The following is a 26,878-nucleotide window of genomic DNA, read 5'->3' as shown; positions in this document are numbered from 1 at the left end:
CAGCCTCTGGAGTAGCTGGGATTACAGGCATGCGCCACCACACCCAGCTGATTTTTGTATTTAGTGTAGAGACGGTTTCATCACGTTGGCCAGGCTGGTCTCGAACTCTTGACCTGAGGTGATCTGCCTGCCTCGGCCTCCCAAAGTGCTAGGATTACAGGCATGAGCCACCACGCCCAGCCTTCATAGAGTTGTATTAATCTTCCTAAATGGGTAGGAAAGGGTTCAGAACAGTTTCTGACACACAGTAAGTATTCAACAAATGCTAATTTATAAGGTTAGGACTCTTTTTTGAGACAGGGTCTCACTCTGTCACCCAGGCTGGAGTGCAGTGGCACAATCATGGCTTACTGCAGCCTCTACCTCCTGGTCTCAAGCAGTCCTCCGGCTTCAGCCTCCTGAGTAGCTGGGACAACAGATGAGCACAACCATGCCCAGCTAATTTTTATTTTTTGTAGAGACTGGATTGCCATGTTGCCCAGGCTGGTCTCAAACCTCTGGGCTCAAACAGTCCCCCTGCCTTAGCCTCCCAAAATGCTGAGATTACAGGAATGAGTCACTGCACTCAGCCCAGGACTATTTGTTTTCATATTCCTCCTCATACCCAGTTTAGTGTCTGGCATGTAGATGCTCAATGAATGATTGATTTGGGTAGTTTTGGTTCTTTATACGGGTCTTCAGGTTAGCCCCAATGCACTGGCATGGAGCTAGTTACCTGAGCAGGTCTTCACAAAGGTCTGAGGTTAGTAGCAGGTGATAAAAGGGGTTGTGGAGTCTGGACTCCTAACTTAAGTGGTGGAGATACTAAAAGAGAAACAAAGGCAGCAGAGTTGCTGAGGGTAGGGAGTATGGCATTTATTAACCCTGTGTTTCCCCCTTCACTGGTCACTGCTCTTGACTCGTAGAACAACAGGTACAGAACTGCAAGGGATCATCCCCAGCTCCGTGATCACCAGATCCACAAGCTCTGGGGGAGTCACATCATAGACTAGATTCAACAACCGTAGGGATGCGTGGTTCTGCCAGTTAGCCAGCGCGACATGTTCTCCCCGCTTACACTGCAGATCATCAGGGTCATCTGCAATGGAAGGTATACCCATTATGTTCTTTGAGAAAAGAAGTTCTAGTTTATCCATCCCTCTCCCTCCCTCTCAAGTCTTCACAGGTAGCTGGAGGCTTCTCTTTTGCCTCCTTACCTAGCTCATTAGAGACAAAGGCATCAGTCTGCACACGCTCACAGAACTTGTATGTTTCACAGCAAACCAGCACTGGTACGTTATGGGCTCGAGCCACCAGGGCTAACTGTGCTGTCCCTACCCGTGACATCACAGACCCGTTGGCCAAGAGTGCATGAGCTCCCAATAGCACCTTGGAAACCTGTGTTTCACAGGAGAAGGGGAAGAAAAAAATGTCATTGTTGTATCAATGCAAAATAAGGTCCCCTACTTACAGTACAGCAACATTAAGACAAGTAATAAATCTCAACACCTGTGAAAAGAAGGGAAAGAAACAAAAACAAAGAAACAAGTAATAAATCTTTTTTTTTTTTTGAGACGAAGTTTTGCTGTCGTTGCCCAGGCTGGAATGCAATGGCGCGATCTCGGCTCACCACAACCTCTGCCTCCTGGGTTCAAGTGATTCTCCTGCCTCAGCCTCCCGAGTAGCTGGGATTACAGGCATGCACCACTACTCCCAGCTGATTTGTTGTATTTTTATATTTTTAGTAGAGACTTCTCCATGTTGGTCAGGCTGGTCTCGAACTCCCAACCTCAGGTGATCTGCCACCTCAGCCTCCCAAAGTGCTAGGAAAACAGGCGTAAGCCATGGAGTACGGCAATTAATAATCTTTTTTTTTTTTTTGAGACGGAGTCTCACTCTGTCACCGAGGCTGGAGTGCAGTGGCGTGATCTTGGCTCACTGCAAGCTCTGCCTCCCAGGTTCACGCCATTCTCCTGCCTCAGCCTCCAGATTAGCTGGGACTACAGGCGCCCACCACCACGCCTGGCTAATTTTTTGTATTTTTAGTAGAGACGGGGTTTCACTGTGTTAGCCAGGATGACTGCGAACTCCTGACCTCGTGATTCGCCTGCCTCGGCCTCCCAAAGTGCTGGGATTACAGGCTTGAGCTACCGTGCCCGGCCTAATAAATCTTAATGATGGCTTTTCTTCTGTGAAAACACCTGACCACTGACCCACAAAATCTCCCACAGGAAAACTAAACTTTCAAGTTACTTTTGTCTTGTTCCCTCTTCCTGGTTGCTAGTTTAATGTAATGTTTTTGCAATAGTTAGACTGCTGTAATATACTGTCAGTGTTTTTCCAATTAAATATAAACAGGGTTATATAATTATTTTTTTGACACAGGGTTTCACTCTGTCGCCCAGGCTGGAGTGTAGTGGTGCAATCACAGCTCACTGTAGCCTCAACCTCCTGGGCTCAAGCAATCCTCTCACCTCAGCCTCCTAAGTAGCTGGAACTACATGCGCATGCCACCGTGCCCAGCTAATTGTGTGTGTGTGTGTGTGTGTGTGTGTGTGTGTGTGTTTGTGTGTAGACAGGGTCTCATTATGTTGAGCAGGCTGGTCTTGAACTCCTGGGCTCAAGTGATCCTCCTGCCTTGGACCCCCAAAGTGCTGAGATTGCAGGCGTTGAGCCATGGCGCCAAGCCAGGGCTATATAATTCTAATATTTTTAAATAATTGTGGCTGGGCACAGTGGCTCATGCCTATGATCCCAGTACTTTGGGAGGCCGAGACAGGGGGAACTGCTTGAGCCCAGGAGTTCCAGCCTGGGCAACGTAGCGATATCCCATCTCTACAAGAAAAATAAAAACTAGCTGGGCATGGTGGCACACACCAGTAGTCCCAGCTACTCAGGCGGAGGTGGGAAGATCATCCGAGCCCAGGAGGTCAAGACTGCAGTGAGCTGTGATCACGTCATTGCACTCCATCCTTATCTCAAAACAAAAACAAAACTGTGACTTTGGGAAGGTGAGATTATGTCTATACTACTACACCTTTTTACCACCAACTTTGGAGTCCTTTTCCTCTGTACTTACCTCTGGGAGCACATAGGAGGCTGCAGGAATCAGCAGGTAGGAGGCTGGGACACCAGCATGGACTAGAGAACGTAGTGTGTGCCTTCCTTCCAGCCATGGCCGGCTGTCCACCACTACCACCCGAAACCGCCGGCCCTCTGTCCAAGCCTCCTGAAGAATTCGTGATACCAGAGATGAGCTAGAGTGAATGAAGAGGAGGATTCAGTTATAAATGTCAGTAACTGATGACTAACTTATTCCCAAAGGCAAGTGGGTAGTCCCTTCTTCAGATCATTCCAACTCCCGATCTGCTCAGTCACAGGGTCTGGACCATACCATCCATATACCAGGATCACATCTCCATTACTGATCTTCTGGTAAGCAAAGCGTGAAATTGCCTGAGCTGCAAGCACAATCTTCTCTTGCACATACCGATCAATGGCTGCTCGAAGTTCTGACTTGGCCTAAATGGAGTAAAATCCTTAGTGAACAAGAAATGGACACTTTTATCCCTCTGATGATCATGCTAGGTGCTTGAATATGTGTATGATGACAAGCCTATAGCGGGCCCAGAGATGGTACAAGTCAGAATGGCCAAACCATTCCTTAACCCTTGACTAGGGCAAAAATAGGCTTATGTTGGCCTTCCCGGGAGTTTTTAACATGTTTCTTAATTTTACCCACAGGTGCATGCCTTCCTTATTTCTCATACTCATCACCTCCTCTTCCCGCTTGGAACTGCCCACACTGGTGATTTCCTTGTTAAGGAACTTGATGGCGTTGTGCATGCTCGCTGACAGGGGACGGCACTGAGTCAGGAAGCTGTAATACAACAGCAATACCTTATATCTGTGCAACTCTTCACAACTTACAAAGCTTTCACATTTTAAAAAAAAGTCTTTAAAAAGAAAATAGAACACAAAATGAAGAGAGAAAAGCAGGAAAAAGAGTACAAGACAAAGATTGGGCAAGCTGGGAGTGGACTTATAGTGTTGTCCCTACCTCATGTAGGGTTTTAGTTTATTCACTAGATCCCTGGAGAGTTCTTCATTGGGCGGTGTTGTGTAATCCTGAATCACCTATAGGGTACACAAGGTGATCTGCAAAATGCCCCTGAATAAAGATCTCTGAATAGGGACTGGGGGTAAGCTTCACTGAGGAAAATGTTCTGAGGGTAGGAGTATTCCCTCTGTCCCCCAGAGATGACCTTGGGTGACAGAAGCTGGGGTAGTGTTTGGGGAGGTGGGGTTGGATCATAAGAGAGAACAGGATGGAACATACCTGCTGCAAGGCACGAAGCAGGGCAATACACCGGGCATTGGAGCCACTGACCAGGCCCTGGGAGTACTGCAGGCCGAGTCGCACCATGGCTGGGTGGATCACAGAGGATGGGATGCTGATGGGATGGCGGTGTCACATACTTTGAAAGGGAGCTTGAGCATCTACTGCCCACCTGCCCCTGATGAAAAGGAACTCCCTTCACTAGCAGATTTCCCCACTTCCTCTACAGTTCTGCCTTGGGTTCATACTTTTTCCTACAGAGTCCATCTCAGATTACTAGACACTTTCAATACTGACCTACTAAAACTCCTCAGACTCAAAAGTTATGACAATTTCATAGGATCCTACCTCATAAACTGGGTCAGAGAGTTTTGTCTGCTGTACTGGGGTAGGTGAGAGAAGAGACTGACTTTGGATCCATAATCCTTTCGTGTAGGAACCTTGACAAAACAAGGGAACAGGACCAATGGCCCAGAGTTTAAAAATGATGGGATAAAGCTGGAAAGGAAGTGAACAGTAAGACTACTGTGACCCAAGCACCCATCCTTCTCACTTTGCACCCAGCACCTTTCCTCCCTCCAGTCCATTTCCCTAGGCGCTTTCTAGCCAGGCATCAAACCCACTTCCTACCTGTTGACGCTCTGGTTTTTTAACAAGCCTTCTCAGAAGTAGGTCATCAACCTGAGGGTACTCAGGGAGACGCTTCACTCCTGAAAGATAATGATCATGTTTTCAGGACACTGTAGGTCTTGAAATGTGTAATTTGCTCTTAGGGTATAAGGGGCATCAAGAAAAACAGGATGATGTGGAGAAAACGGGAGAATAGGGTAGAAAAGGAAATAGGGATAGGATGATGGGGTTGCAGGAACAATTCAGAACTCCGGGTCCCAAGAATAAGAGGGGAGAGCTGTTTTACTATAGGGCAGCCTGAGCTGGCGTTATAATTAGGAGTAAGGGAGGTCTTAAAATGAAGGGAAGATACCTGAGGGGGTTTCTCCAGCTGTGCTGGGGCTGGCCTTAGGAGGTGGTCCTCCTTGTTCCCCTTTTTTTGCCTGTTTCAGGGCCCGCTCAGCCTCCTGCTTTGCTCGACGCTCAGCCCGAAGTTCGGCCTTACTCCGACCAGCTGGAACTTTCTCCCCAGGAGTGCCCAACTGAATGCCCGATTCTGGCAGTTCTCTGGTTGGGCCTACTAAAAGCATTAAAAAAAAAAAAAAAATGCCCAAGCTGCAGGCAGGTGATATCCGTGCCCCAGCTAAAACTAGTTTCTCTCCTTGTAAATCTCTTTGCTTTACACACTTGCTTAAATCAACTTTGTCCTGTCTCTCCCACCACATCCCTCTACCAGCTCCACACCCCAGCCCTTTAAAAGAGACCCCTCACTCACCTTGACATTGGGCTGCAGACACAGCAGAGCCAGTTTCTGGTTCTGCCCCCTTTTCTTCCTTCCGTTTCTTCTTCTGCTGTTTCTTTTCCTTCCGAAGCTGCAGCTTTTCTTCTTTGGTCATTTCCCTCCCCACTGCCTGAGACACAGACATAGGATACTGCTCTTCCCCAACAATTCCAAAGGGGAACAAACACTATTGGATGCTTACAAGATTTCCACATGGTTAAATCCCTAGTTCTTCGTAACTTCCACAAGCTACCTGTTACAAGCTTACATCCACAGAGACTGACGTTTCTCCTCCAGGAACAGAATCATATATCGCTAGGATTGCAAGACCTCTGTAAAATCTCCTGGCTTTACTGAGAAATAAACCGACACGGGATGGGAGCTGGGGCGGAATAAAGCTGGCACAGCCTCCTGCGTAGCGCTTGGCAGGCGGCTTCGGAGGGAAGCCTCACTTACCCCAGGCCTAGGGGGAAGCTCCGCCTTCATCCCGGATCCCGAGTCTGCATCAGAAAACAGGGCACAAAGTGAGCCAGAGAGACTCTGGGAGGGTTTGGGGGCACTAGTACTCGGCGCAGCCGTCTGCTGGGTTGGCATGACCACGGCTCCGCCGGCAGGGGCGAGGCGAGCCAGGGATCCGCGTGGGGACGCACTGCGCGGCGGATCAAAGGAAAGGAGGGGTCACCGACCCTCCTCACAGCAACCAGCCGGTGCGCGGCGCGGGACTGCGCACGAGACTGTGTAGACCGGAGCCCAGCGTGGCGCTGGAACGGAACGGCGGGGCCCAAAGACGCTCAGGGCCCGGCACTAGCTGTTCGGAGCTCGTCGGCCCCGCGTACCGGTGGGCAGGCCCGGCTCTTCACTCACCCTCGCGAACAGCTACGGCCACAGCAGCCATCGCTCTCAGTCCTAGGCTCCGCCCGCCGTGGTCACGGAGCCGCCCCACTGCCTCGCTCGGCGGCTGCAGGGTCCACAGCGCCACCTGGGCTGGAGGCTGAGCCGCAGAAGCGAAGCGCACAGCCCCAATCGGACTACAATTTCCGACGGGCCCCGGGGCCCCGCCCCGCACTACGGGTTGCAATGAGGGCCAACTCCACTTTGAGCTCCCTGTCCGGACAGGTGGCTCTTGCCCTTTAGACTACAGTTCCCAGCATGCCCAGGCGATTGCGTCCCAGAACCGACGTCCCACCGCCTTCCCACATCGGATCGCAGGGCTCCCAAAATGGCGAGTGAGGCTGCGGGGACTTGCTGAGCAGCGGAGGGGGAGCGTGCAGAGCCGCTGCGGCCCTCACAGTCCGGAGCCCGGCCGTGCCGTGCAGTGCCGTGCCGTAGGGAACATGCACTTTTCCATTCCCGAAACCGAGTCCCGCAGCGGGGACAGCGGCGGCTCCGCCTACGTGGTGAGGAGCGGCCGGAGCCGGGCCGGGCAGGGGCGGGGATAACGGGCCCGAGCCGTCTCGGAGCGGCCTCTGAGGCCTGACCGCCACCCTTCGGGCCTGGTCCTGGGCCGCCGACTCCCGACGGCCTCTCTGGGAGCTTATCTCGTGTGTGTGATTCGTGCAGTCGTCGCCCGAGCTCCTGTAGGCCCTTAGGCCGGGTCGCCTCCCCGAGCTAGGCCGCAGCTGCCCTGGTGGGCGTCACTGGCCTCTTGGGCAGGGAGACTGCAACACAAGCGTCCGAATTTCCCCCGGACTGGCTCTTCAGCTTTGGGACCTGGCCCTGGCGAAAACAAGCGAACTAACCCTCGGGAGATTAGCGTGTTACTCCGGCGAGTTGCCAGGCAACTTCCGGCCAGGGTTCTCAGGGGGGTTGCGCAGACCGCAACCCTAAAATTCTTGACTACTTTTGTGTCCTCAGGCCTATAACATTCACGTGAATGGAGTCCTGCACTGTCGGGTGCGCTACAGCCAGCTCCTGGGGCTGCACGAGCAGGTGGGACTAGCACCCCTGCCTTGAGACAGCTTCAAGCCCTTCCCTACACGTGGACATCAGTGTCTCCCTTTACCCGCTCTTCTTGTTCCCGTAGGCTGTAGTTCCCCTTTAATGACTGCCACAGGGGAGGGTCCTGGTTTATCTTGTCTGACATTTCCGGGAACTCCCTAAGAAGCTTAATGTCCGCGCAACAACTGCTCCTTCCTGTTCTTATATTCTGGTTCTCTGTCCAGTCTTACTGCTCTAGTAGCCTTTACCCCTGCATGGACAAACCAACCCCTCCCCCCCACTACCTCCACCCAGGCTGTCAAAGCACATTCCTTTTGTCATCTGAGCGGCAACTTGAAATTCTTTTCCCTGCTTATACAAACGATTCACCGATTTCCTTTTGTGTTCTTCGGCTCATTTCAGTGTGTTTAGCTGTGCCAATTATCGTTATGTATCTGTGATGCAATGTTTCTCCTCCTTCCTTACCAGATCATAAACTCTATTTAACTCAGTAGAGCTCCACTGATAATTAGTTGTGCAACCCTGTGCAAGTTACCTGATATTTTTTTTGGGGACGGAGTTTCTCTCTTGTTGCCCAGGCACGGTCTCGGCTCACTGCAACCTCTGCCTCCTGGGTTCAAGCAATTCTCCTTCCTCAGCCTCCTGAGTAGCTGGGATTACAGGCGGCTGCCGCCACACCCGGCTAATTTTTGTATTTTTAGTAGAGAGGGGTTTCACTATGTTGGCCAGGCTGGTCTCAAACTCCTGACCTCAGGTGATCCACCCACCTTGGCCTCCCAAAATGCTGGGATTACAGGCATGAGCCACGGTACCTGGCCGTTACCTGATTTCTTTGGGCCTCAGTTTCTACAACTGAAAGATGGATTCTTTAATCTGCAAAGTCCCTTTAAGTCCTAAGATATTTTGTGAACAGACTTAGCTATTAACTGTGCACTTTATAAAGCCCTTTCCTTCCTTTGAGGGTTCAGTGAACAGTCTTGCTAGGTGGTCAAGGGGCTCCCTATAGGTCCTGGCCCAGTACAAATCCTCCCCGTACTGTGGAGGGGCTGACTTGTACACAAGATAGAGAACAACTTATATCTAGGACAGCTCCCTTGAGATGCTACCGCTGTCAAAGGAATTGTTTCTCAGATGACCAGGGTAGACAGGGGAACAGGGACTGAGGGAAGGGAGGGGCACCCAAGAGAACATTATGAGCATATGTAGATTGCCTCATCTCATTTTCTGTGTTTATGTGAAGGGTTGTATCTCTTTCTCTAAATAGCTTCGGAAGGAGTATGGGGCCAATGTGCTTCCTGCATTTCCCCCAAAGAAGCTTTTCTCTCTGACTCCTGCTGAGGTAGAACAGAGGAGAGAGCAGTTAGAGAAGTACATGCAAGCTGGTGAGTGGTTGCAGGAAACTAGGTTGACTATATTGAGGACTGTGGGGAGAGACTTAAAAACAGCTGGTTCTGTCGAAGGGCCTGATTTCATTTCTAGATCTAGGAAGGCTCTTGTTTGATCTGTTATGCAATTAGCAAAGTAAATAGTCTACAAGGATGTATAACTCTGTGTACTAGCAAAACAATTTGGGCACTAACATCTATGAGAAATGCTAGTATAACACTAGTCAATATCAGTGGAGAGAACTTACTTTGTATCTGATGTGCTTTAGATTAACATCATTGTTATTTCCCTAGTTCTATAGACTGGACTCACCTAGATGGCAGCCAAGGGTGGGGCAGGTGAAGAATTTATGCAAACAGTGAGTGAGGTGAGGCCAGCTGGGGGATGTGGCTGGCCACCATCAGCCCAGGAAATGGGGTCGGGGGAACCTACTGAGAGGAGGACTGGGGAGCCAAGAGTGAGTGCTAAGTTCCTGCAATACTGTTCTCTTGTCCTCATAGTTCGGCAAGACCCATTGCTTGGGAGCAGCGAGACCTTCAACAGTTTTCTGCGTCGGGCACAACAGGTAGGGCTTTGGGTGGGACTAAGATTTAAGGAAAGGACCTTGCTGGAAGGTCATGTCTTTTATTTTTTTTGAGACAGAGTCTCGCTCTTTTGCACAGGCTGGAGTGCAGTGGTGCGATCTCAGCTCACTGCAACCTCCGCCTCCCGGATTCAAGCGATTCTCCTGCCTCAGCCTCCCAAGTAGCTAGAATTACAGGCGCCCGCCACCATGTCCGGCTAATTTTTGTATTTTTAGTGGAGACGGGGTTTTGCCGTGTTGGCCTGGCTGGTGTCGAACTCCTGACCTCAGGTGATCCACCCGCCTTGGCCTCCCAAAGTGCTGGGATTACGGGTGTGAGCCACCACACCCAGCCAGGCCATGTCATCTTAATAACAGAGGAGTCATCTTTTTTAATGGAATGGAACTTCTTCTATTCCTATGAAATCAAAGAAATCCCAGCTTATATTTAAGCAGCTGAGAATAAAGACACACAAGGGACCTAGAAATAGAGTTGGGCATAGGTCAAGGCAAGGGACAAGGCAGTGCCTCCCATCCCCATGTGTGCTCACAACAGGAGACACAGCAGGTCCCCACAGAGGAAGTGTCCTTGGAAGTGCTGCTCAGCAACGGGCAGAAAGTTCTGGTCAACGTGCTAACTTCAGATCAGACTGAGGATGTCCTGGAGGTGAGGCGCTTGTTCAGCACTGCCCCTTCTTCCCCTGCATCCCAGGGTCCTGGGCTTGGAGAATGATTGGAACCAGCCAGTATGATGAGCTGTACTTCTATCCCTATCCCCAGGCTGTAGCCGCAAAGCTGGATCTTCCAGATGACTTGATTGGATACTTTAGTCTATTCTTAGTTCGAGAAAAAGAGGATGGAGCCTTTTCTTGTGAGTTTCTCTGGACTTGACTGCTTCCTTGTACTTCAGTAGTGAGTTTGCAGCCCCCCTAACTCCCCACCCCCAGAATGAACATTGCCTCAGGGCACCACTTTCTTGATTTCCCTTCCTTTAAATCTCACTACATTTTCCTTTTTTCTTTTTTTTTTTTTTTTTAACCCATAGTTGTACGGAAGTTGCAAGAGTTTGAGCTGCCTTATGTGTCTGTCACCAGCCTTCGGAGTCAGGAGTATAAGATTGTGCTAAGGAAGAGGTCAGGGCTGGGCCTGGAAGGGGCGGGGTGGGAGGTGCTGTGCTGGATTGGATTATTGGGCCACATATTGAGACAGAATAATCTGGACAAGGGGGTGTAGTGCTGGGTGTTTCTGCCAGGCCTCCCAAGCTTCCTCCCACGATACCATTAGCCCCTGATAGTTGCAGATTGCTCCTGTTTTGCCCGTTTTCCATTCTACCTCTTGCCTTACCCCAGCTTAGCCCCATTACCCCTTTCCACCCTTTGGCCTCACAGTTATTGGGACTCTGCCTATGATGACGATGTCATGGAGAACCGGGTTGGCCTGAACCTACTTTATGCTCAGGTGAGCTTGGAGCTGCCTCAGAACCCTTCCCCTGAAGAAAATAACTGGTGACTCACTCTCCCAAGAAAACTGCTGTCATGTCTTTGTTCCCAACTTGTGGGGAAGTTCCTAGAATACTATCAGTGCTGCTGGCACAATATCTACTCTCCCTACTTTTATTTATTTATTTATTTATTTTTAATTTATTTTTTTTTTTGAGATGGAGTCTCCCTCTGTCACCCAGGCTGGAGTGCAGTGGCGCGATCTCGGCTCACTGCAAGCTCCGCCTCCCGGGTTCATGCCATTCTCCTGCCTTAGCCTCTCCGAGTAGCTGGGACTACAGGCGCCCGCCACCATGCCCCGCTAATTTTTTTGTATTTTTAGTAGAGACGGGGTTTCACTGTGGTCTCGATCTCCTGACCTCGTGATCCGCCCGCCTCGGCCTCCCAAAGTGCTGGGATTACAAGCGTGAGCCACCGCGCCCGGCCCTCCCTACTTTTATTAAGCTGACAAGATCAAGGACTTACTGCAAAGAGGTCGCTCAAGTGTGGGGCTAGGGGTCGGGCTGGACAGAGGTAATGGTAGACACTTTCCTTGGATTGCTGACTGGGACCTCCTACTGCCTGCCCCTTGTCTCTACTATAGACGGTATCAGATATTGAGCGTGGGTGGATCTTGGTCACCAAGGAACAGCACCGGCAACTCAAATCTCTGCAAGAGAAAGTCTCCAAGAAGGAGGTGAGCCCTGCCTCCTCTCTGTCTTCCTCCAAGGGTTTGCTTTTTTTTTTTTTTTAAAGACATGGAGTCTCGCTCTGTCGCCCAGGTTGAAGTGCAGTGGCGCAATCTTGGCTCACTGCAAGCTCTGCCTCCCGGGTTCACACCATTCTCCTGCCTCAGCCTCCCAAGTAGCTGGGGCTACAGGCACCTGCCACGATGCCTGGCTAATTTTTTGTATTTTTGGGAGAGACAGGGTTTCATCGTGTTAGCCAGGATGGTCTTGATCTCCTGACCTTGTGATCTGCCTGCCTCTGCCCCCTAAAGTGCTGGGATTATAGGCGTGAGCCACCGCGCCCGGCCGGGGTTGCTTTTTCTGAGCTGCCCCATTCCCCCTCCTAATCTACCCCCACGTGATGACCATTTTTCAGTTCCTGAGACTGGCCCAGACGCTGCGGCACTATGGCTACCTGCGCTTTGATGCCTGTGTGGCTGACTTCCCAGAAAAGGACTGTCCTGTGGTGGTGAGTGCAGGCAACAGTGAACTCAGCCTGCAGCTCCGCCTGCCTGGCCAGCAACTCCGAGAAGGCTCCTTCCGGGTCACCCGCATGCGATGCTGGCGGGTCACCTCCTCTGTGAGTCGGGTTAGGGGAAGGCCTGGGTTGGGGGCCTGGCAAGCCTTGAGCTTAGGTATGGGCTGCAGTGGGTCAGGGAGCCAGACAGGTTGGTCAGAGTGAACTCAACCGAATTCCCCTTCCTCTCCCAGGTACCATTGCCCAGTGGAAGCACGAGCAGCCCAGGCCGGGGCCGGGGTGAGGTGCGCCTGGAACTGGCTTTTGAATACCTCGTGAGCAAGGACCGGCTACAGTGGGTCACCATCACTAGCCCCCAGGTGTGAACCTACCCTCAGCCCTCCTCTGGAGCACCTTGAAGTGTAGAGTTTCCAGTACTCAATATGGGAGCCATTAGTGGTGCTGGGCTCAGAGTGACCACTCTGGTCAAGCTGGACACTCTTCTTGCCCTCAGGCTATCATGATGAGCATCTGCTTGCAGTCCATGGTTGATGAACTGATGGTGAAGAAATCTGGAGGCAGTATCAGGAAGGTAGGCAGCAAGTGTGGACTGAGCAGTGAGCAGGTGTGCTCCCCTTGCCTTTTGTCCTAGATGTGAGGCTTCTCTTGAGAGAGAGAGAAGTGATCCTGCCCTCACCGGCACCTTGTATCTGTCCCCAGATGCTGCGCCGGCGGGTGGGGGGCACTCTGAGACGCTCAGACAGCCAGCAAGCAGTGAAGTCCCCACCACTGCTTGTAAGTATTACCTCCTGGTCAGAACCCTGGCTCTCAGCCCTGCCTCACCTCTCCTAGTGAGTTTCTGACACCTCTGCCTCTTCTTCCCCAGGAGTCACCTGATGCCACCCGGGAGTCTATGGTCAAACTCTCAGTGAGTTCCAGGGTTGGTGAGGTTGCTGTTTGTTGGGGGATCTTGCACGCCCAAGATCTCTGACCCCACCCTGCCTTTGTTACAGAGTAAGCTGAGTGCTGTGAGCTTGCGGGGAATTGGCAGTCCCAGCACAGATGCCAGTGCCAGTGATGTCCACGGCAATTTCGCCTTCGAGGGCATTGGAGATGAGGATCTGTAATCTCCACTGCTTGGATGTCTGCCCTCTACCCCAGAGGAATTTACAGAAACTTGCCCTGTGCCTGTGTCCCTCATGCTAGGGGCGGAGGGGTCTTTTCCTTCTTCCTTCCTACCTTCCCCTTTTCTCTTGGCCAAGGGCCTCGTAACCTACCTTTCCTTGTCCCCTGGGCTGGCTGCACAGAGGATTGCCCCTTCTCTTTTCAGAGCTGGCCCTCAATGCCAAATTAGCATTTAGTATTTTGCACAAAGTCTAAGGGACCATGGCTGCCTGCCTTGGGGAGGAACCATAGCTCCCTCTGGGCCGCTTCTGGCTTCTTGGGGCCATAGGCCAAAGGCCAAGGGGATGGGCAGAGGTCTGTGTTTGGTCTGGCCCAGTTCCCCATCATTAAACTCAGCCTGACTGCTGCCTACCTCTGGTTCCCTCTCACTGCCCCTGCTTCCCCCATCACAGCATGGACTACTATGCTAAGGGTAAGGCCAAATTGCCTGCCATTGCCAATTCAGCATAGACATGGCTTTGTTAGTGTTTCCTTTATTATAAAGCACTGAAATAAGTTAAATAAACAGGTGGGAGGCTGGGGAGTCCCCCAGCCGGGGTTTGTCCACAGCCCCTGCAGGCAGTGGAGGTGAATACAGGGCCCTTCTCACTGAGCTCATGAAGTGCATCAGTCAAGGCAAGGCCCCCTGGTCCATATGGGCCCCCCGCCCATGGGGTTGGGCTGGTCCTTATAGTGCCTAGGTTAGTCGGTGTGGAGCCCCTGGCCAGCGGGGGAGAAAAAGGTGGCTTCTGGTCCGTCTGTATAAAACATGGGGAAGAAGGACCTAGTTCAGGGTGAGTCTGTATGGACAGCCCGGCTGCCAGCAGTCCCCAGGGCTGGTGGGCCCCGAGAGCTCAAAACAGAGGGTGGGCTATGAGGTGGGGCCCAGCCCTCAGAGGCAGAGAGACCAGGCCCTCCTGCCCCACCGTGGCCATGCACCTTCTGGTGGCGCTTGTAGTTGTCCCAGTGGCCCGTGGTATAGGCGCAGGTGGCACAGCGGAAGGGCTTCTCGCCTGTGTGCCGCAGCATGTGACGTTTGAGGTTCATGCTCTGGTTGCAGCTGTAGTTGCAAAGGCTACACCGAAAAGGTTTGTCACCAGAGTGGATGCGACCATGACGCTTGAGGTTGGCGAGATTGCCACAGGCATAAGGGCAGAGGGGGCACTTGTAGGGCTTCTCTCCTGTATGGACGCGCTGGTGCCGTTTCAGGTTATCCAGATGAGCAGAGGCATAAGGACAGCGGGCGCAGCGGAAGGGCTTCTCACCACTGTGTGTCTTCATGTGCCGGGCCAGGTGGTTGGGATAGTGAGTGGCAAAGGGGCAGAGGCTACAGGCAAAGCCTTTGTCACTGGGGCCCTGGGGCCCCCCACTGGCACCCCCTCCAGCCTCTCCTCGCATGCAGCGCCCACACATGGCAGCTCCCAGCCGACTACCCTCACCCTCCTCCAGCTCTTGTCCACAGCCCCGGCAGGTCCAAGGGAATAGCAGCTCTGGCAGTGGTTCTGATCCAGTCCCGCAGAGGCCCTCCCCTTCACCCCGCAGCTGCCCACAGTCTGGCAGGAAACTGGCACCACCTGGTGGCACATGGAGGCTCAAATCTGGAAGGAGCAGAGCATCTGTGGGGACAAAGACCTGGGCTATGAATCCAATCCAAGCATTCCTAGGGCCAGCCACCCATGTCCCAAGATCTTTGGTCCCTGGTGTGTCTTACCTTCAGGTCGCCGGGACACCGCCCCCTCCTGCTCTGTGGGACTGGGAGGCCGGGCTGGTCGTGGAGCACAGCAGCGGAAGCCACAGGTCGGGCAGGGAGGAGTGGGGGGCCCTGCGTGGGTACGCTGATGCCGCCTCAGGTTGCCCAGGCTGCTGCAGGCAAAGGGGCAGTGGGGACAGCGGTAGGGCTTCTCGCCAGTGTGGGTGCGGGTATGTCGTGTCAGGTTGACGAGCTGGGCTGAGGCGTAGGGGCAGCGGCCACAGCGGAACGGCTTCTCTCCGCTGTGTGTCTGCATGTGCCGCTTCAGGTGGCTCGAGTAGTGGGACACGAAGGTGCAGAGGCGGCATGAGTACAGTAGCCGTGGGGGCAGCAGGGGCCCCCCACCCGGCCCTCCTGCCCCACAACACGGCCCCTCACCTGTCGGCCCCCCACACAGCTGGCAGGCTGGGCCTGGCCTCTCACCCCTGGCCTCCCCTGGACCCTTGGCTGGCTCCTCAACTTCACTCTCCGCACTTAGTGCCCGGCCGCCCCCAGACTCATCGTCGCTCAGCCCATAGGGAAGCCCAGGCCTGGCCCCCAGAGAGTCTCCTGGTGAAATAGACATGAGAAGAGACATCAGCATGGGGTAGGATCAGGCTCCAAACTCTCCCTTTTTCACTTATGGTCTTCCCACTTGCTTGGCTCCACCCTTAGCTTTGATGATCCCTTTAGTTCCCTCCTAGGAATCAAGGTCTCCCCTGCAGTAATTCCAGAAAATTCAACATGAATTGTCTACCTCTTATACTGGACTAATCTAGTGATGGTAAAATTGACCTGAATCTAGTTTCACTCAATGGGCAAGGATCAAGGGCTCACAGTGGATCACAGACTGAAATGAATCCATAATGTAATTAATTCTTAAGACAAGAAAGCAAAAATACAAAAGGGAGAGAGCCCCAAGACCTTTTTCTAAGCTCTATTGCTAAGGCCCCTTTTAGTAAGGAGCTGATATAAAATAAAACCTATCTCTGAGGCAAAATTTGGAGGGAAGTGGAGACAATGAAAGTAATGCATGTAATACCACTTGCCTGCCTAAAGAACAGATTGATATTTACATGGATCCCCTCAATGACTTTCAAAAAACATCTGCATAAGTGGATAGGTAGTGCAGCAAATTAGGGCAGGGTGATGCTAAGATCACAGGGAAGAGGGACATGGAAGGATAAAGACAGAAACTAAAACCTCTCAATACAAAAGGAGCATACGCTGCAGGTGAAAGGGAGTTAGATTAGACCTAAGTACTGGGTTGAATGATTTACAGAGTTTGCTTCCCTGAACCTCTCTTAAAAGTAAATACACATAAGGAATGGGCTAGGGAGAGGGACAGGGCATTTACTTTTAATCAGTTGTTCCATGTGATTCACCCACCCTCCTATTCCTATCACCTTTGACCAGGCCTCAGAACTTCACCTCATCAAAGTGATGGAAGTGATTGGATCATTAAACAAATGAAGTCATCTAGCTCAAATGTAAACTAAACCAGCCCTCGGTTGTGGCAGGAAATGGTGTTCTGTTCACCTAACCTGCCTCCTGAAGGGCTGGGGTCTCCAGCGGCCGCTAATCCTTAACCAAGACCCGAAAACCCACCTTCCGAGTCTCTCTCGAAGCCCATGAGCTGGTCACTGTTGCCGTCGCCTTCCTCCTCTTCCTCTTCCTCCTCAAACTCCAGATCCTGGCCTAGTAGCAAATCACTCTCCAATACCAGGGCCCCGGGTCCTTCGTCGAGGGAGTCTTCAGTATCCACTGAAGAGGGGAGGGGGCTTGTGGATTCTCCCTCAGGAACCAGCCCTCGTGGACCACACTTCCCGTACTCGCTGACCCACTCTGATTCCCTTAGTGCCTCGGTGGGAAGCTAGGAGTCTGGATCGCCCACTTCATCCCTCAGGAGTCCTCCTCCACCCTGACCTGAGCCCACTCCACTGACCCCACCCCCGCTCCTTTCCCAAGGCCCCTGACCCCTGACCTTTGACCCCCTCGCATTTCACGGGCTGCGGGTGGCTTTGCTTCCTTCGGGGCATCGTGACCGGCTCCAGCCCGACGCGCCTCCGGCCTGCGGCCGCCCGACCCCGCCCCTCCTATCTCGGCCCGCCCGTCTGCCCTTCCTCTCAGGGCCCGCGGGCCGCCCCCATGCAGCGGCGCGGGCCCTGGGCAGCCCCCGGCCCTGGCCCCAGCGCCCAGCTCAGGCCGCTCCCGCCGCCGCCGCCACTTCCATTCATGGAGCCCCCTACCCCCCTACGGAGACCAGCTGGTACCTCCGTACTCGCTTCCGCTTCCGCCGCCGCAGAGACGCACGGGACGCGTAGTCCGTGGGAAGCGGCCGCGGCGGGAGCCTCAATGGCGTGACCGGGAAGTGATTGTGACGAGGCGAGGAGCAAGCCAATCAGCGGCCGGGGGGAGCCGGCCGGGGAGCCGCGCAGGCGGCGTCCTGCCCGACTCCAGGCTTCAGGCTAGCCAGACCGGTCCCGACCTGTCCCTGGGAGAACTAGATCATTTCTGGCTCCAGGAGGGGGCGAGCGGCAGCCGCGACGCCCGCCAGGCCGGCCTGCCAGCAGCTCGCTCTGGGCTCCCCTATACACGCGCAGGACACATATGAGCACACGCATACACTCACATGGGGGCTCGCCAGATGCTACAGATGGGGCCAAGTTGGGGGCCACGGCAGAAGAAAAAAAAAGACACGATGCGTACGATTAGGTTTTGGCCTTTAGTCTGAAAAAGTGTTGATTGAAAGTGTACAACAGAGAGCGGGTGCAAGCGGCCGAGGGCCATGGAGCCGCCAATAAAAAAGAATGTCCTTAAATAAAGTGTTCACAGAGTAAAAACCAGAACCGCCAGTCCTTCCCTCCAACACAACAGAGCACAGGCACAGAACCGGTGATGAGCCCGAGGAGCAAAGAGGCGGCTGGGGAGGACAGCAGAGGCTCCCGGCTGCAGTGTGGAGGGAGAGCCCTCTTTGGAATGGGCGGAGTGAAGCCACCCAGCTCCCCCTGCACACCTCATACCCACTGCTAAGGCTAAAGGAAAAAGACAAAACTCAGTCTCAGTTCCGGAGGGCTCAGAAAACAGTCTAGGTGGGCAGGGGTCTGGATGACTGCTAGTCCCGCTTGGCCTTCTTCTTCTTGTCGCTGTTGCCATTTTCTTCAGCCCCCTCAGTAGAGAGCACCTCCTCTAGTTTTCGCTTGCCACTCTCTGGCTGGAGCTCTGCTGTGTTTCGGGGCTTGAAGCAAATGATGATGCAGGTCATGTTGTCACACCCTGTACCATCCCCAGAAGTGTCTGGTGCCAGGCACTGATCCAGCAGCTAAAAAAGGGATGGGCGTAGCTCAGCCACAGGGTTTGAACACCTTGCCGGGCACCTACAGGCCCACAAGTGGGCTGGCTTGCTGAGTTAGGGTGGTAGGAGAGCAATGGGCAAGAGGTATCACAAAACGGCCCACCTGCTAGTCCATAAGGCATAAGGCTAAGTCAGGGAAATGAGAGAAGGTGGAACTTTGTAGTCGGGGTTTAGCGTCTGTCAGCAATTAATAATGCTCCCAGACTGCCGACTTAGCTCAGATGAAAAGAGTGAGCCCTAACTGTGCAGACTAGACACCCTCTCTTCTCCACCCTGGTACTCACCTCTTCCACAATGGATGACAATAACCGAAGCTCCCCATTTTCATCACGCTGGCTGATCTTTGATTGAATGAAATCTACAACTTCCTGGCTGCTCATCACATTCCTGGGGTCGAGAACAACAGTCAGAATCTTCCAGTCTCACTAAGGCAGAGTAGAGGAGTATGGACAGAGGTGGTGGTCCAGGCCAGTGTAAATAACTACAGAAATTCTCAGCTCTGCCTTAGTCTGGGTGCTCTTCACCCACCAAGAGGTCTAGGTCTGCCTAGGCTCTAATCCTAGAGGTGCCTTGAGCCCTATAAGAGAAGACATGCTGCAGAAAGGGGAATTTTGGGCATTCTGCCAGTGCTCACCAGATGCCATCACAGGCAATGACCATGAATTCATGGTCGTCAGTGAGAGTCAGCACCTTGATGTCAGGAAGGGCTGAAATCATCTGTTCCTCAGGTGGCAGGTTCTTGTTTCTCTTATAGAAGTGGTCCCCTGGAGTAAAGGAATGGTTGGTTGATGAGCAGTTTGGATACTTCCCACAGACTTGTGTTTGTGGCAGGTCAAACCTTGCCATTCATTTCCCTTCTTTACAAAGTTCCATAATCTAGAGGAATGGAGAACTGAGTCCTAAGTCCTAGTTTTTCTAGTTTCAACCCTGCCACCAGACTGCTGAACCTTAAGAAAGTCACTCACTGGTCTTTTTCTTTTAAATCTTTTTTTTTTTTTTTTTTTTGAGATGGAGTTTTGCTCTTGTAGCCCAGGCTGGAGTGTAATGGCACGATCTTGGCTCACTACAACCTCCGCCTCCCGGATTCAAGAGGTTCTCCTGCCTCAGCCTCCCGAGTAGCTGGGATTACAGGCTTGCGCCACCATGCCCAGCTAATTTTTGTATTATTATTATTTTTTTTTAGTAGAGATGGGGTTTCACCATGTTGGCCAGGCTGGCCTCGAACTCCTGACCTCAGGTGATCCACCCACCTCAGCCTCCCAAAGTGCTGGGATTACAGGCGTAAGCCACTGTGCCCGGCACTCACCGGTCTTTTTCATCATTCAAATGTTACATAAGATGGGTATAATGATACCTGTGTATAATGATACCTATACCCATCTTAGTTATTTCACAGGAATATAAGAACAGAGGTATTAGATATTAAAGTGCTTTGAAAGGCACAAGCACTAGGAAGATTAAAGTTTGCTACTAGGTAGTCTGGGACAGAGAGAAAGACCCTAGAAGTCTTTCCCAGTTTCTTGGCCCTTACCAATGGCTCTGGAGAGGTTGAGGCCCCCGTTGACTCGCCCATCCATGGTGACCTTGCCACCAGCATTCTTGATGCGTGCTAGTTCTACTTCATCCTCTGGTTTGTGATCATAGGACATGTCTAAAGCTTTGCCAGCCTCAGATACCACACAGCGAGAGTCTCCTGCGTTGGCTACAATCAACTGCTTCCCTCGTATCAGGGCCACCACCGCTGTTGTACCACTGTCAGAGCCAGGCTTAAGAGGAAGAAAAGGAGCATCATGGGAGCTTCTGAACATGTGTTCCACACTGATGTGCTCCTGACCGTTCACCTATGCTTGCTTTCACTGGGACCCCCAAAAGAGCTTTAACAAACAGGAGAAGCACAGATTTCATCTTTCTAGAGACAGCAGCACACTCCCTCTCCCTCGTTTTTAGATAATTCGACCCCAAAGGCTTACCATCTCATTCCCCTTGCAGAATAAATCCCCATGACTATTACTTCCATCCTAAAGTATCAGGGGGATCCCCTGTCTCAAAATCAAAATTAGGGGACTGACACCTGCCTTGTGGCTTTTTAAGACTCATTGCTCCCCTTCCCCACACACCTCCTCTTTGCCTTCCATCCCTGGCACCATCATCTCTTCTTCTTCTTCTTCATCGTCCTCTTCAGCCTCCTCGGTGTCATCCTCATCTTCCTCATTCTCTGCCTCCTCACTGCTGTAGCCATCCTCTTCCTCGCTGCATTCCTGCCAGGGGGAGGATCCCAGACTGCTGAGACTGGGATGATCCCCTCCCTCCCCACAGCTCATACTCAGAATCAAGAGGTCCTGACTGAACACAGGTCCTCAAAACACTGAAAGATACAAGTATATGGTCATGAAAATTGGGGGGACGGAAAGGGCTAGCATAAGTACAACTGACATCCTGAACTGGGCTTAGCAGTCACCAGCAAAAGGCCCAGGACAAGGCAAGGGCTGCCAGCCAAAAGTATCTTTCAGGCACTGTGGCCAGAAAATAAATTTTCCAGAGAAGAAAACAGTCAACTAGCCAAGGTAACACCTATCTCCTTGTTCTCTCTATAGGAGACAGACTCTGAAAAGCCAGAACTAGATCTGCTTGTTATAGTATCAACAAAGGAAGAGGTAAGAAGGCAAATGGTACCTGCGATGATGGAGCTCAATGAATTCAAGGCTAAAGCTTAGAATACAGTGGGTCTTGGGGGATGATGTCAAAATAGGAGAAGGAAAGAGAGTTGAAAACTACAGACGGCAACCAAACAGGACCTCTCTGCAACTTCAGTATCTGCCTGCCCTCACAGGCCCTTACCTCACTGTCTTCCTCTTCCTCCTCCGCCTCATCTGACTCATCCTCACTGTCCTCAAAGAACTTGGACTTAGCAACTCGAGGCAGCTTGTCAGAGGCTGAAGAGCAGGAAGGCCCAGCCTCACCAGTGGGAATGCCAGGCTCACCAACTTGGCCTGCCTCAGTCCCACGTTCCGAGTTGGAGGAAAAGCCTGTGTAGGCCTTGGCTGTGGGGCCATTTTCCTGTGAAGGAGTTTCCCTAGTTGAGTCCTCAGGTCCTGCCTCCCCATTGAGGCCCTGGGACCCTGGTTCCTCGCCTGTCCCAGCTCCAGATTTGCTGTGGGGAGGGCCCTTGTGACAGTTCTGCCCGTAGCGTGTCAGCAGCTCTTCAATAGTCATGGTAGCCTCTTCATGCAGCAGTGCAGCCTCCTCATTGTCCACTGCAGGGAAGAGGCTAAATCAGAGCCCCCATGCCAGACTCCTCATGGGATCCGTCCCTCTCACTACCTCAACAGCCCTTGCAGCCTCTAACTTCCCCACAACCTCCCACTCCTAAGGTTCCTCTTGCTCAAGTCTCAGAAGAACATGCCCTAGCTCCTCCTCCTCCACAGACTTCTTTTGGTTTTTGTGTTTCATCCTCTTCTTAATCAAAACAACACTAGTTACTATACTTCCCCTCTGACGTCTCATTTGTTATTGTTAAGCTGTAAAAACCCTATTCTGGCTGAGGATCCAGGAAGGCCACAATGCTATTGTGAAGTAGGCTTTAGGCTTAATGACTGGCTATTGGGGCTAATAACTGCTCCAGTCTTGAGGGGGAAAAAAAACACATAAATACCCGCAGGAACCAGGAAGACCCCATCACAATGACAAAAGATAACATATATACAATGCTTACAGCTCAGATGCCACTCAACGAAGATAATTCTCTCCCTCCTTTTCATAATCACATACAATGCAGGAGAACACCATAGGTTTCTTTAACATAAGGACTCCCCAGGTCCCTAGAAAGCCATCCTATCTTAGAATTGATAAGTAATATTAAATAATATTTCTTAAAATGCTGATTTCCCCTCAAACAAGGGATGCCACACTCACCATCATCTTCATCAGCTACTTTTTCTTTTTCATCTTCATCCTCAGTGGGTCGCCCTGCAATCTGTGCCAGCTCTTTAATGACTTCCTCAGTGGTCAGTTTGGCATCAATAGCCAAGAAGGCATCTTCTAAAGCCTGAATATGAGCAAAATAGTCTAAGAGTAGTACAAAATGAACTCCCTATGTACAATCCTGAGCACAAGGATGGAATACAAATTAGAGTGTGAGCCACCACACTAAGAGACACTCACAGACAAAAACAGTTCAGAGGCCTAGGAATAATAAGACAAGTCTAAAAGGCGGCCAATAAGCTCGTTTTAGGAACAGAATTCTTCATGAGTAAATAAGCAGCAGCAGCTAAAGGACAAAAAGAAAGGAAAAGCCCAAGAGCTAGAGAACAAGCGAAAAGCCTACACAAGTGAGGAATGGGCAGTGTTAAGCAGACACACCTTCTGCAGCTTGCCTTCCTTGTAGGCCTTCTGATCTTTGATGATATCAGGAAGATATTTGGCACAGTACAAGGCAACTTCCTCCCCTAGAAGGAAAGGAAGGAAGGTCACCTGGAGCACTGCTCCCCACACATAGAAAGTGATACAATATTTATATGCCATACTGGCGTGAACCCCAAGGGTTGAGGGGATAAATATCTTAGCACCCCTGAACCCTATTTGAAGGACACTGTTTGGGGAAGTTCTGATCCAAAACAATGGATTTCGCCATCAATTCTCTCGGGTATAAATATCTCATCTTTTCTCACCTGTATACTTAGTTCTCCAGTGAAAAAAAGATAAAGAATCAGCTCATCTGGGTACACATTTTTTTTTTTTTAACACAGAGTCTTGCTCTGTTGCCCAGGCTGGAGTGCTGTGGCATGGTCTTGGCTCACTGCAACCTCCATTTCCCAGGTTCAAGTGATTCTCCTGCCTCAGCCTCCCGAGGCGCCCGCCACTACGCCCAGCTAATTTTTGTATTTTTAGTAGAGATGGGGTTTCACCATATTGGTCAGGCTGGTCTCGAACTCCTGACCTCGTGATCCACTGTGCTGGGATTACAGGCGTGAGCTACCGTGCGCCTGGCCTAAAAATTTTAAAAATAAATTTTAAAAAATAAAAATAAAATAAAAATAAAGATTAAAAAAATAAAAAAAGATAAAGAGGCTCTTTGGATTAAAACAAGTCCTGGTAAGATTATAAACCGATACAGTACCTACTGGGAAAAAAGAATGACAGAATACAGAAAAACAGCACCAGGCAGGAAATGATAATGAGGGCCAGGCCTTGGAAAGTAAATGAACAAGGGACCTGTTCTTGCCCTGGAACGTCTGGAATTGGGGTCCTAGAATGTTACCAATATGATCTGTTAAAGTTACCTCCATGTCCATCGTAGACAGAAAACATGGCTGTCTCACTGTCCAGCTCTGGAATACAGTTGTGAGCATCCTAGGAAAAGAAGAGCATAATCAGCATGTCTCAAGGTCAAAGAATATTCCTCAGGTCATAGGGATCAATGTCACACCTTACTAACCTTTCCCTGGCTGGCCTATATGGCCTAGAAATAAGAAAGGAAGAAGGAATGATAAAATGAATACAGAGAAAGAAAAGAGGAGGGAGGCAAAGGAGGAAAGGGGAAGGAGAAAAGGAAGAAAGAATCAGGTTACTACCTCTATAATAACCTCAACCTAAGAGATATCTCAGTCCAGATGGCAGAATATTTGGCCTCTGGAAATAAACCTGACCCTTTTGGATCTGTGGAAGCTACGGGAAAACCAGAATAAAGGATTTTTTCTTCTTTTTTTTTTTTTTTTTTTGAGACAGAGTCTTGCCCTGTCACCCAGGCTGGAGTGCAGTGGCGCGATCTTGGCTCACTGCAACCTCCGCCTCCTGGGTTCAAGCGGTTCTCCTGCCTCCGCCTGCTGAATAGCTGAGATTACAGGCACGTGCCACCATGCCTGGCTAACTTTTGTATTTTTAGTAGAGATGGGGTTTCACCATGTTGGTCAGGCTGGTCTCGAACTCCTGACCTTGTGATCTGCCTGCCTTGGCCTCCCAAAGTGTTGGCCAGGCTGTATACAGCTTTATTTATTTATTTATTTATTTATTTATTTATTTATTATTTTTTGAGACAGAGTCTCACTCTGTTGCCCAGGCTGGAGTGCAGTGGTGCAATCTCTGCTCACTGCAAGCTTCGCCTCCCAGGTTCACGCCATTCTCCTGCCTCAGCCTCCCGAGTAGCTGGGACTACAGGCACCCACCACCACGCCCGGCTAATTTTTTGTATTTTTAGTAGAGACGGGGTTTCACCATGTTAGCCAGGATGGTCTCGATCTCCTGACCTCGTGATCCACCCGCCTCGGTCTCCCAAAGTGCTGGGATTACATAAGTGAGCCACTGCACCCGGCCTACGGCATTATTTATAATAAAAAACAGTTGAGGCCGGATGTGGTGGCTCACGCCTGTAATCCCAGCACTTTGGGAGGCCAAGGCGGGCAGATCACGAAGTCAAGAGATCAATACCATCCTGGCCAACATGGTGAAACCCCATCTCTACTAAAAATACAAAAATTAGCCAGGCGTGGTGGTGTGCGCCTGTAGTCCCAGCTACTAGGAAGGGTGAGGCAGGAGAATCACTTGAACCCGGGAGATGGAGGTTGCAGTGAGCCAAGATCACACCACTGTGCTCCAGCCTGGGCGACAGAGTCAGACTCCGTCTCTAAATAAATAAATAAATAAAATAAAAAACAGTTGTAACCATCTAAATTTCCAGGAATAGATTACAAATGGTACGTAACTCCAGTGGACTACATGTAGCTGTTAAAAGCAAATATATGTTAATTTGGAAATGAGTTCACAATATCTTAAGTGGTTAAAAGCAAAAAGTTAAAAAGTATCTACATGTGAGGACGGCCGCAGTGGCTCACGCCTGTAATCCCAGCACTTTGGGAGGCCCAGGCGGGCGGATCACGAGGTCAGGAGATCAAGACCATCCTGGCTAACATGGTGAAACCCCGTCTCTACTAAAAATACAAAAAATTAGCTGGAGGTGGTGGCGGGTGCCTGTAGTCCCAGCTACTTGGGAGGCTGAGGCAGGAGAATGGCGTGAACCCAGGAGGCAGAGCCTGCAGTGAGCCGAGATTGCGCCACTGCACTCCAGCCTGGGCGACAGAGCAAGACTCCGTCTCAAAAAAAAAAAAAAAAAAAAGTATCTACATGTATATGTGAGTCTGGAAGATCACATAGCAAACAACCACAGAGGGTGAGATTTGGGTAATAATTTCTACTTTTCAACATTCATTTTAAAATTTTTGTACAATAAACCACATTGTTCCATTCTGAATAAGAACAAACACACCTAAGAACTGGCCTCAAGTTGCCATTCTACCATATACTGCATGATCTCTGGTCAGCTACCTTATGGTGTGCCTCAATTTTATCCTCTGTGATGTGGAATTACAATATCCACCACACCCACATCATCACAGGACTGTTGACAATGATGCAAAACACGTAAAAGCCCTTTGTAAACTGGAATTTGCTACATAAATATATATATATACACACACACATACACATATATGTATATTCTGCTCTGAAATTTGGCACCCATTTCACATTTTTCTTTTTTGTTCTTTTTCTCAAAGAAGACCACCCACAATAAAGATTCATCTTACACCTTGAGGTCTCAGTCCAGAGAACTATTGCACAATTACCCTCTCCTTCACTTCTTGGTGAGGCTTGGGATCTATATTATGATTTGGAATTGCTTCACCTTCCCTAAACACTTTAATTTGCCCCCTTTACATGTTTGCTCATAACCTTTACCCATACCTTTGCTTCTCTCTATCCCTTACTGAGACAGAGCCAAGTATTTCAACATGGTCTCTTAGCAATCTAGAAAAACTCACCCAACCTTGTATAACCCCACCAACTGATTTATGCCTGAATCAGAACTACTAAGTTTGCTAGTCATAAAATGTTATGAGATTGGCTGGGTGCGATGGCTCACACCTGTAATCCCAGCGCTCTGGGAAGGTAGGCAGGAGGACTGATTGAGATCAGGAGTTTGAGACCAGCCTAGGCAACACAGCAAGATCCCGCCTCTACAAAAAAATTTTAAAGTTAGCCAGGCATAGCAGCATGCACCTGCAGTCAGTCCTAACTACTCGGAACACTGAGGCAAGAGGACCACCTGAGCCCGGGAGGTGGAGGCTACAGAAAGCTATGATGCACCACTGCACTCCAGCCTGGGTGACAGAGGGAGACCCCATCTCTAAAAGAAAACAAAGTTATAGGATCACATTGACTGTGGTCATTACTTCATTTCAGCATCTTGTTTTCTTTTTTTTTTTGAGATGGAGTCTCCCAGGCTGGAGTGCAGTGGCACGATCTAGGCTCACCATAACCTCCACTTCCCAGGTTCAAGCAATTCTCCTGCCTTAGTCTCCCGAGTAGCTGAAATTACAGTAG

General features: G+C 50.8%; 4 protein-coding genes across 13 annotated transcripts in view; 1 reads left to right on the top strand and 3 right to left on the bottom strand.

The window, feature by feature from the left end:
- Positions 1 to 830: 830 nt before the first annotated feature.
- On the bottom strand, positions 831 to 6,799 carry EIF2B4 (eukaryotic translation initiation factor 2B subunit delta). 7 transcript variants are annotated; one of them, XM_054476129.2, is made up of 13 exons: positions 6,573 to 6,799; positions 6,165 to 6,208; positions 5,703 to 5,838; positions 5,301 to 5,507; positions 4,949 to 5,028; positions 4,667 to 4,758; positions 4,319 to 4,433; positions 4,040 to 4,116; positions 3,757 to 3,859; positions 3,374 to 3,501; positions 3,059 to 3,236; positions 1,197 to 1,377; positions 831 to 1,078 (listed from the first exon to the last, which is right to left on the bottom strand). In XM_054476129.2, exons 1-13 carry the CDS (start codon positions 6,601 to 6,603, stop codon positions 879 to 881), a joined length of 1,572 nt encoding a protein of 523 aa, XP_054332104.1. In that variant the 5' UTR covers positions 6,604 to 6,799; the 3' UTR covers positions 831 to 878. The 7 variants fall into 7 exon arrangements, with proteins under 7 accessions (XP_054332104.1, XP_054332106.1, XP_054332105.1 ...); XM_054476131.2 differs by having other exon boundaries at positions 3,470 to 3,501; positions 6,573 to 6,698; XM_054476130.2 differs by having other exon boundaries at positions 5,301 to 5,504; positions 6,573 to 6,698.
- A 104-nt stretch (positions 6,800 to 6,903) lies between these two features.
- SNX17 (sorting nexin 17) lies at positions 6,904 to 13,793 on the top strand. Its single transcript, XM_054476134.2, has 15 exons — positions 6,904 to 7,105; positions 7,563 to 7,637; positions 8,911 to 9,028; positions 9,533 to 9,597; positions 10,151 to 10,261; positions 10,375 to 10,465; positions 10,640 to 10,727; positions 10,983 to 11,052; positions 11,677 to 11,769; positions 12,177 to 12,380; positions 12,512 to 12,637; positions 12,772 to 12,849; positions 12,978 to 13,052; positions 13,144 to 13,185; positions 13,271 to 13,793. Exons 1-15 carry the CDS (start codon positions 7,043 to 7,045, stop codon positions 13,382 to 13,384), a joined length of 1,413 nt encoding a protein of 470 aa, XP_054332109.1. The 5' UTR covers positions 6,904 to 7,042; the 3' UTR covers positions 13,385 to 13,793.
- Positions 13,794 to 13,899: 106 nt separating this feature from the next.
- On the bottom strand, positions 13,900 to 17,631 carry ZNF513 (zinc finger protein 513). Of its 4 annotated transcripts, none has more exons than XM_054476120.2 (5): positions 17,424 to 17,631; positions 16,759 to 16,914; positions 15,133 to 15,720; positions 14,361 to 15,037; positions 13,900 to 14,179 (listed from the first exon to the last, which is right to left on the bottom strand). In XM_054476120.2, the coding sequence occupies exons 2-5, from the start codon at positions 16,781 to 16,783 to the stop codon at positions 13,919 to 13,921; spliced, it is 1,551 nt and encodes a 516-aa protein (XP_054332095.1). In that variant the 5' UTR covers positions 16,784 to 16,914; positions 17,424 to 17,631; the 3' UTR covers positions 13,900 to 13,918. The 4 variants fall into 4 exon arrangements, with proteins under 4 accessions (XP_054332095.1, XP_054332093.1, XP_054332096.1 ...); XM_054476118.2 differs by lacking the exon at positions 17,424 to 17,631 and adding an exon at positions 17,135 to 17,402; XM_054476121.2 differs by having other exon boundaries at positions 13,900 to 15,037.
- A 225-nt stretch (positions 17,632 to 17,856) lies between these two features.
- PPM1G (protein phosphatase, Mg2+/Mn2+ dependent 1G) overlaps positions 17,857 to 26,878 on the bottom strand; it is a 29,220-nt gene continuing 20,198 nt past the window's right edge. The window contains exons 2-10 of the mRNA XM_054476126.2: positions 23,785 to 23,854; positions 22,865 to 22,950; positions 22,418 to 22,550; positions 21,344 to 21,759; positions 20,623 to 20,763; positions 20,037 to 20,271; positions 19,140 to 19,269; positions 18,790 to 18,892; positions 17,857 to 18,472 (exon numbers count right to left, since the gene is read on the bottom strand). Of these exons, the coding sequence (XP_054332101.1) occupies positions 18,266 to 18,472; positions 18,790 to 18,892; positions 19,140 to 19,269; positions 20,037 to 20,271; positions 20,623 to 20,763; positions 21,344 to 21,759; positions 22,418 to 22,550; positions 22,865 to 22,950; positions 23,785 to 23,854 (1,521 nt within the window). The 3' untranslated portion in view covers positions 17,857 to 18,265. The remainder of the gene's footprint in view (positions 18,473 to 18,789; positions 18,893 to 19,139; positions 19,270 to 20,036; positions 20,272 to 20,622; positions 20,764 to 21,343; positions 21,760 to 22,417; positions 22,551 to 22,864; positions 22,951 to 23,784; positions 23,855 to 26,878) is intronic.

This window comes from Pongo pygmaeus, chromosome 12 (genome assembly GCF_028885625.2).
Source record: "Pongo pygmaeus isolate AG05252 chromosome 12, NHGRI_mPonPyg2-v2.0_pri, whole genome shotgun sequence".
Lineage (NCBI taxonomy): Eukaryota > Metazoa > Chordata > Mammalia > Primates > Hominidae > Pongo > Pongo pygmaeus.
The sequence above is the reverse complement of the archived record's forward strand: the minus strand, read 5'-3'. Positions and strand labels throughout refer to the sequence as shown.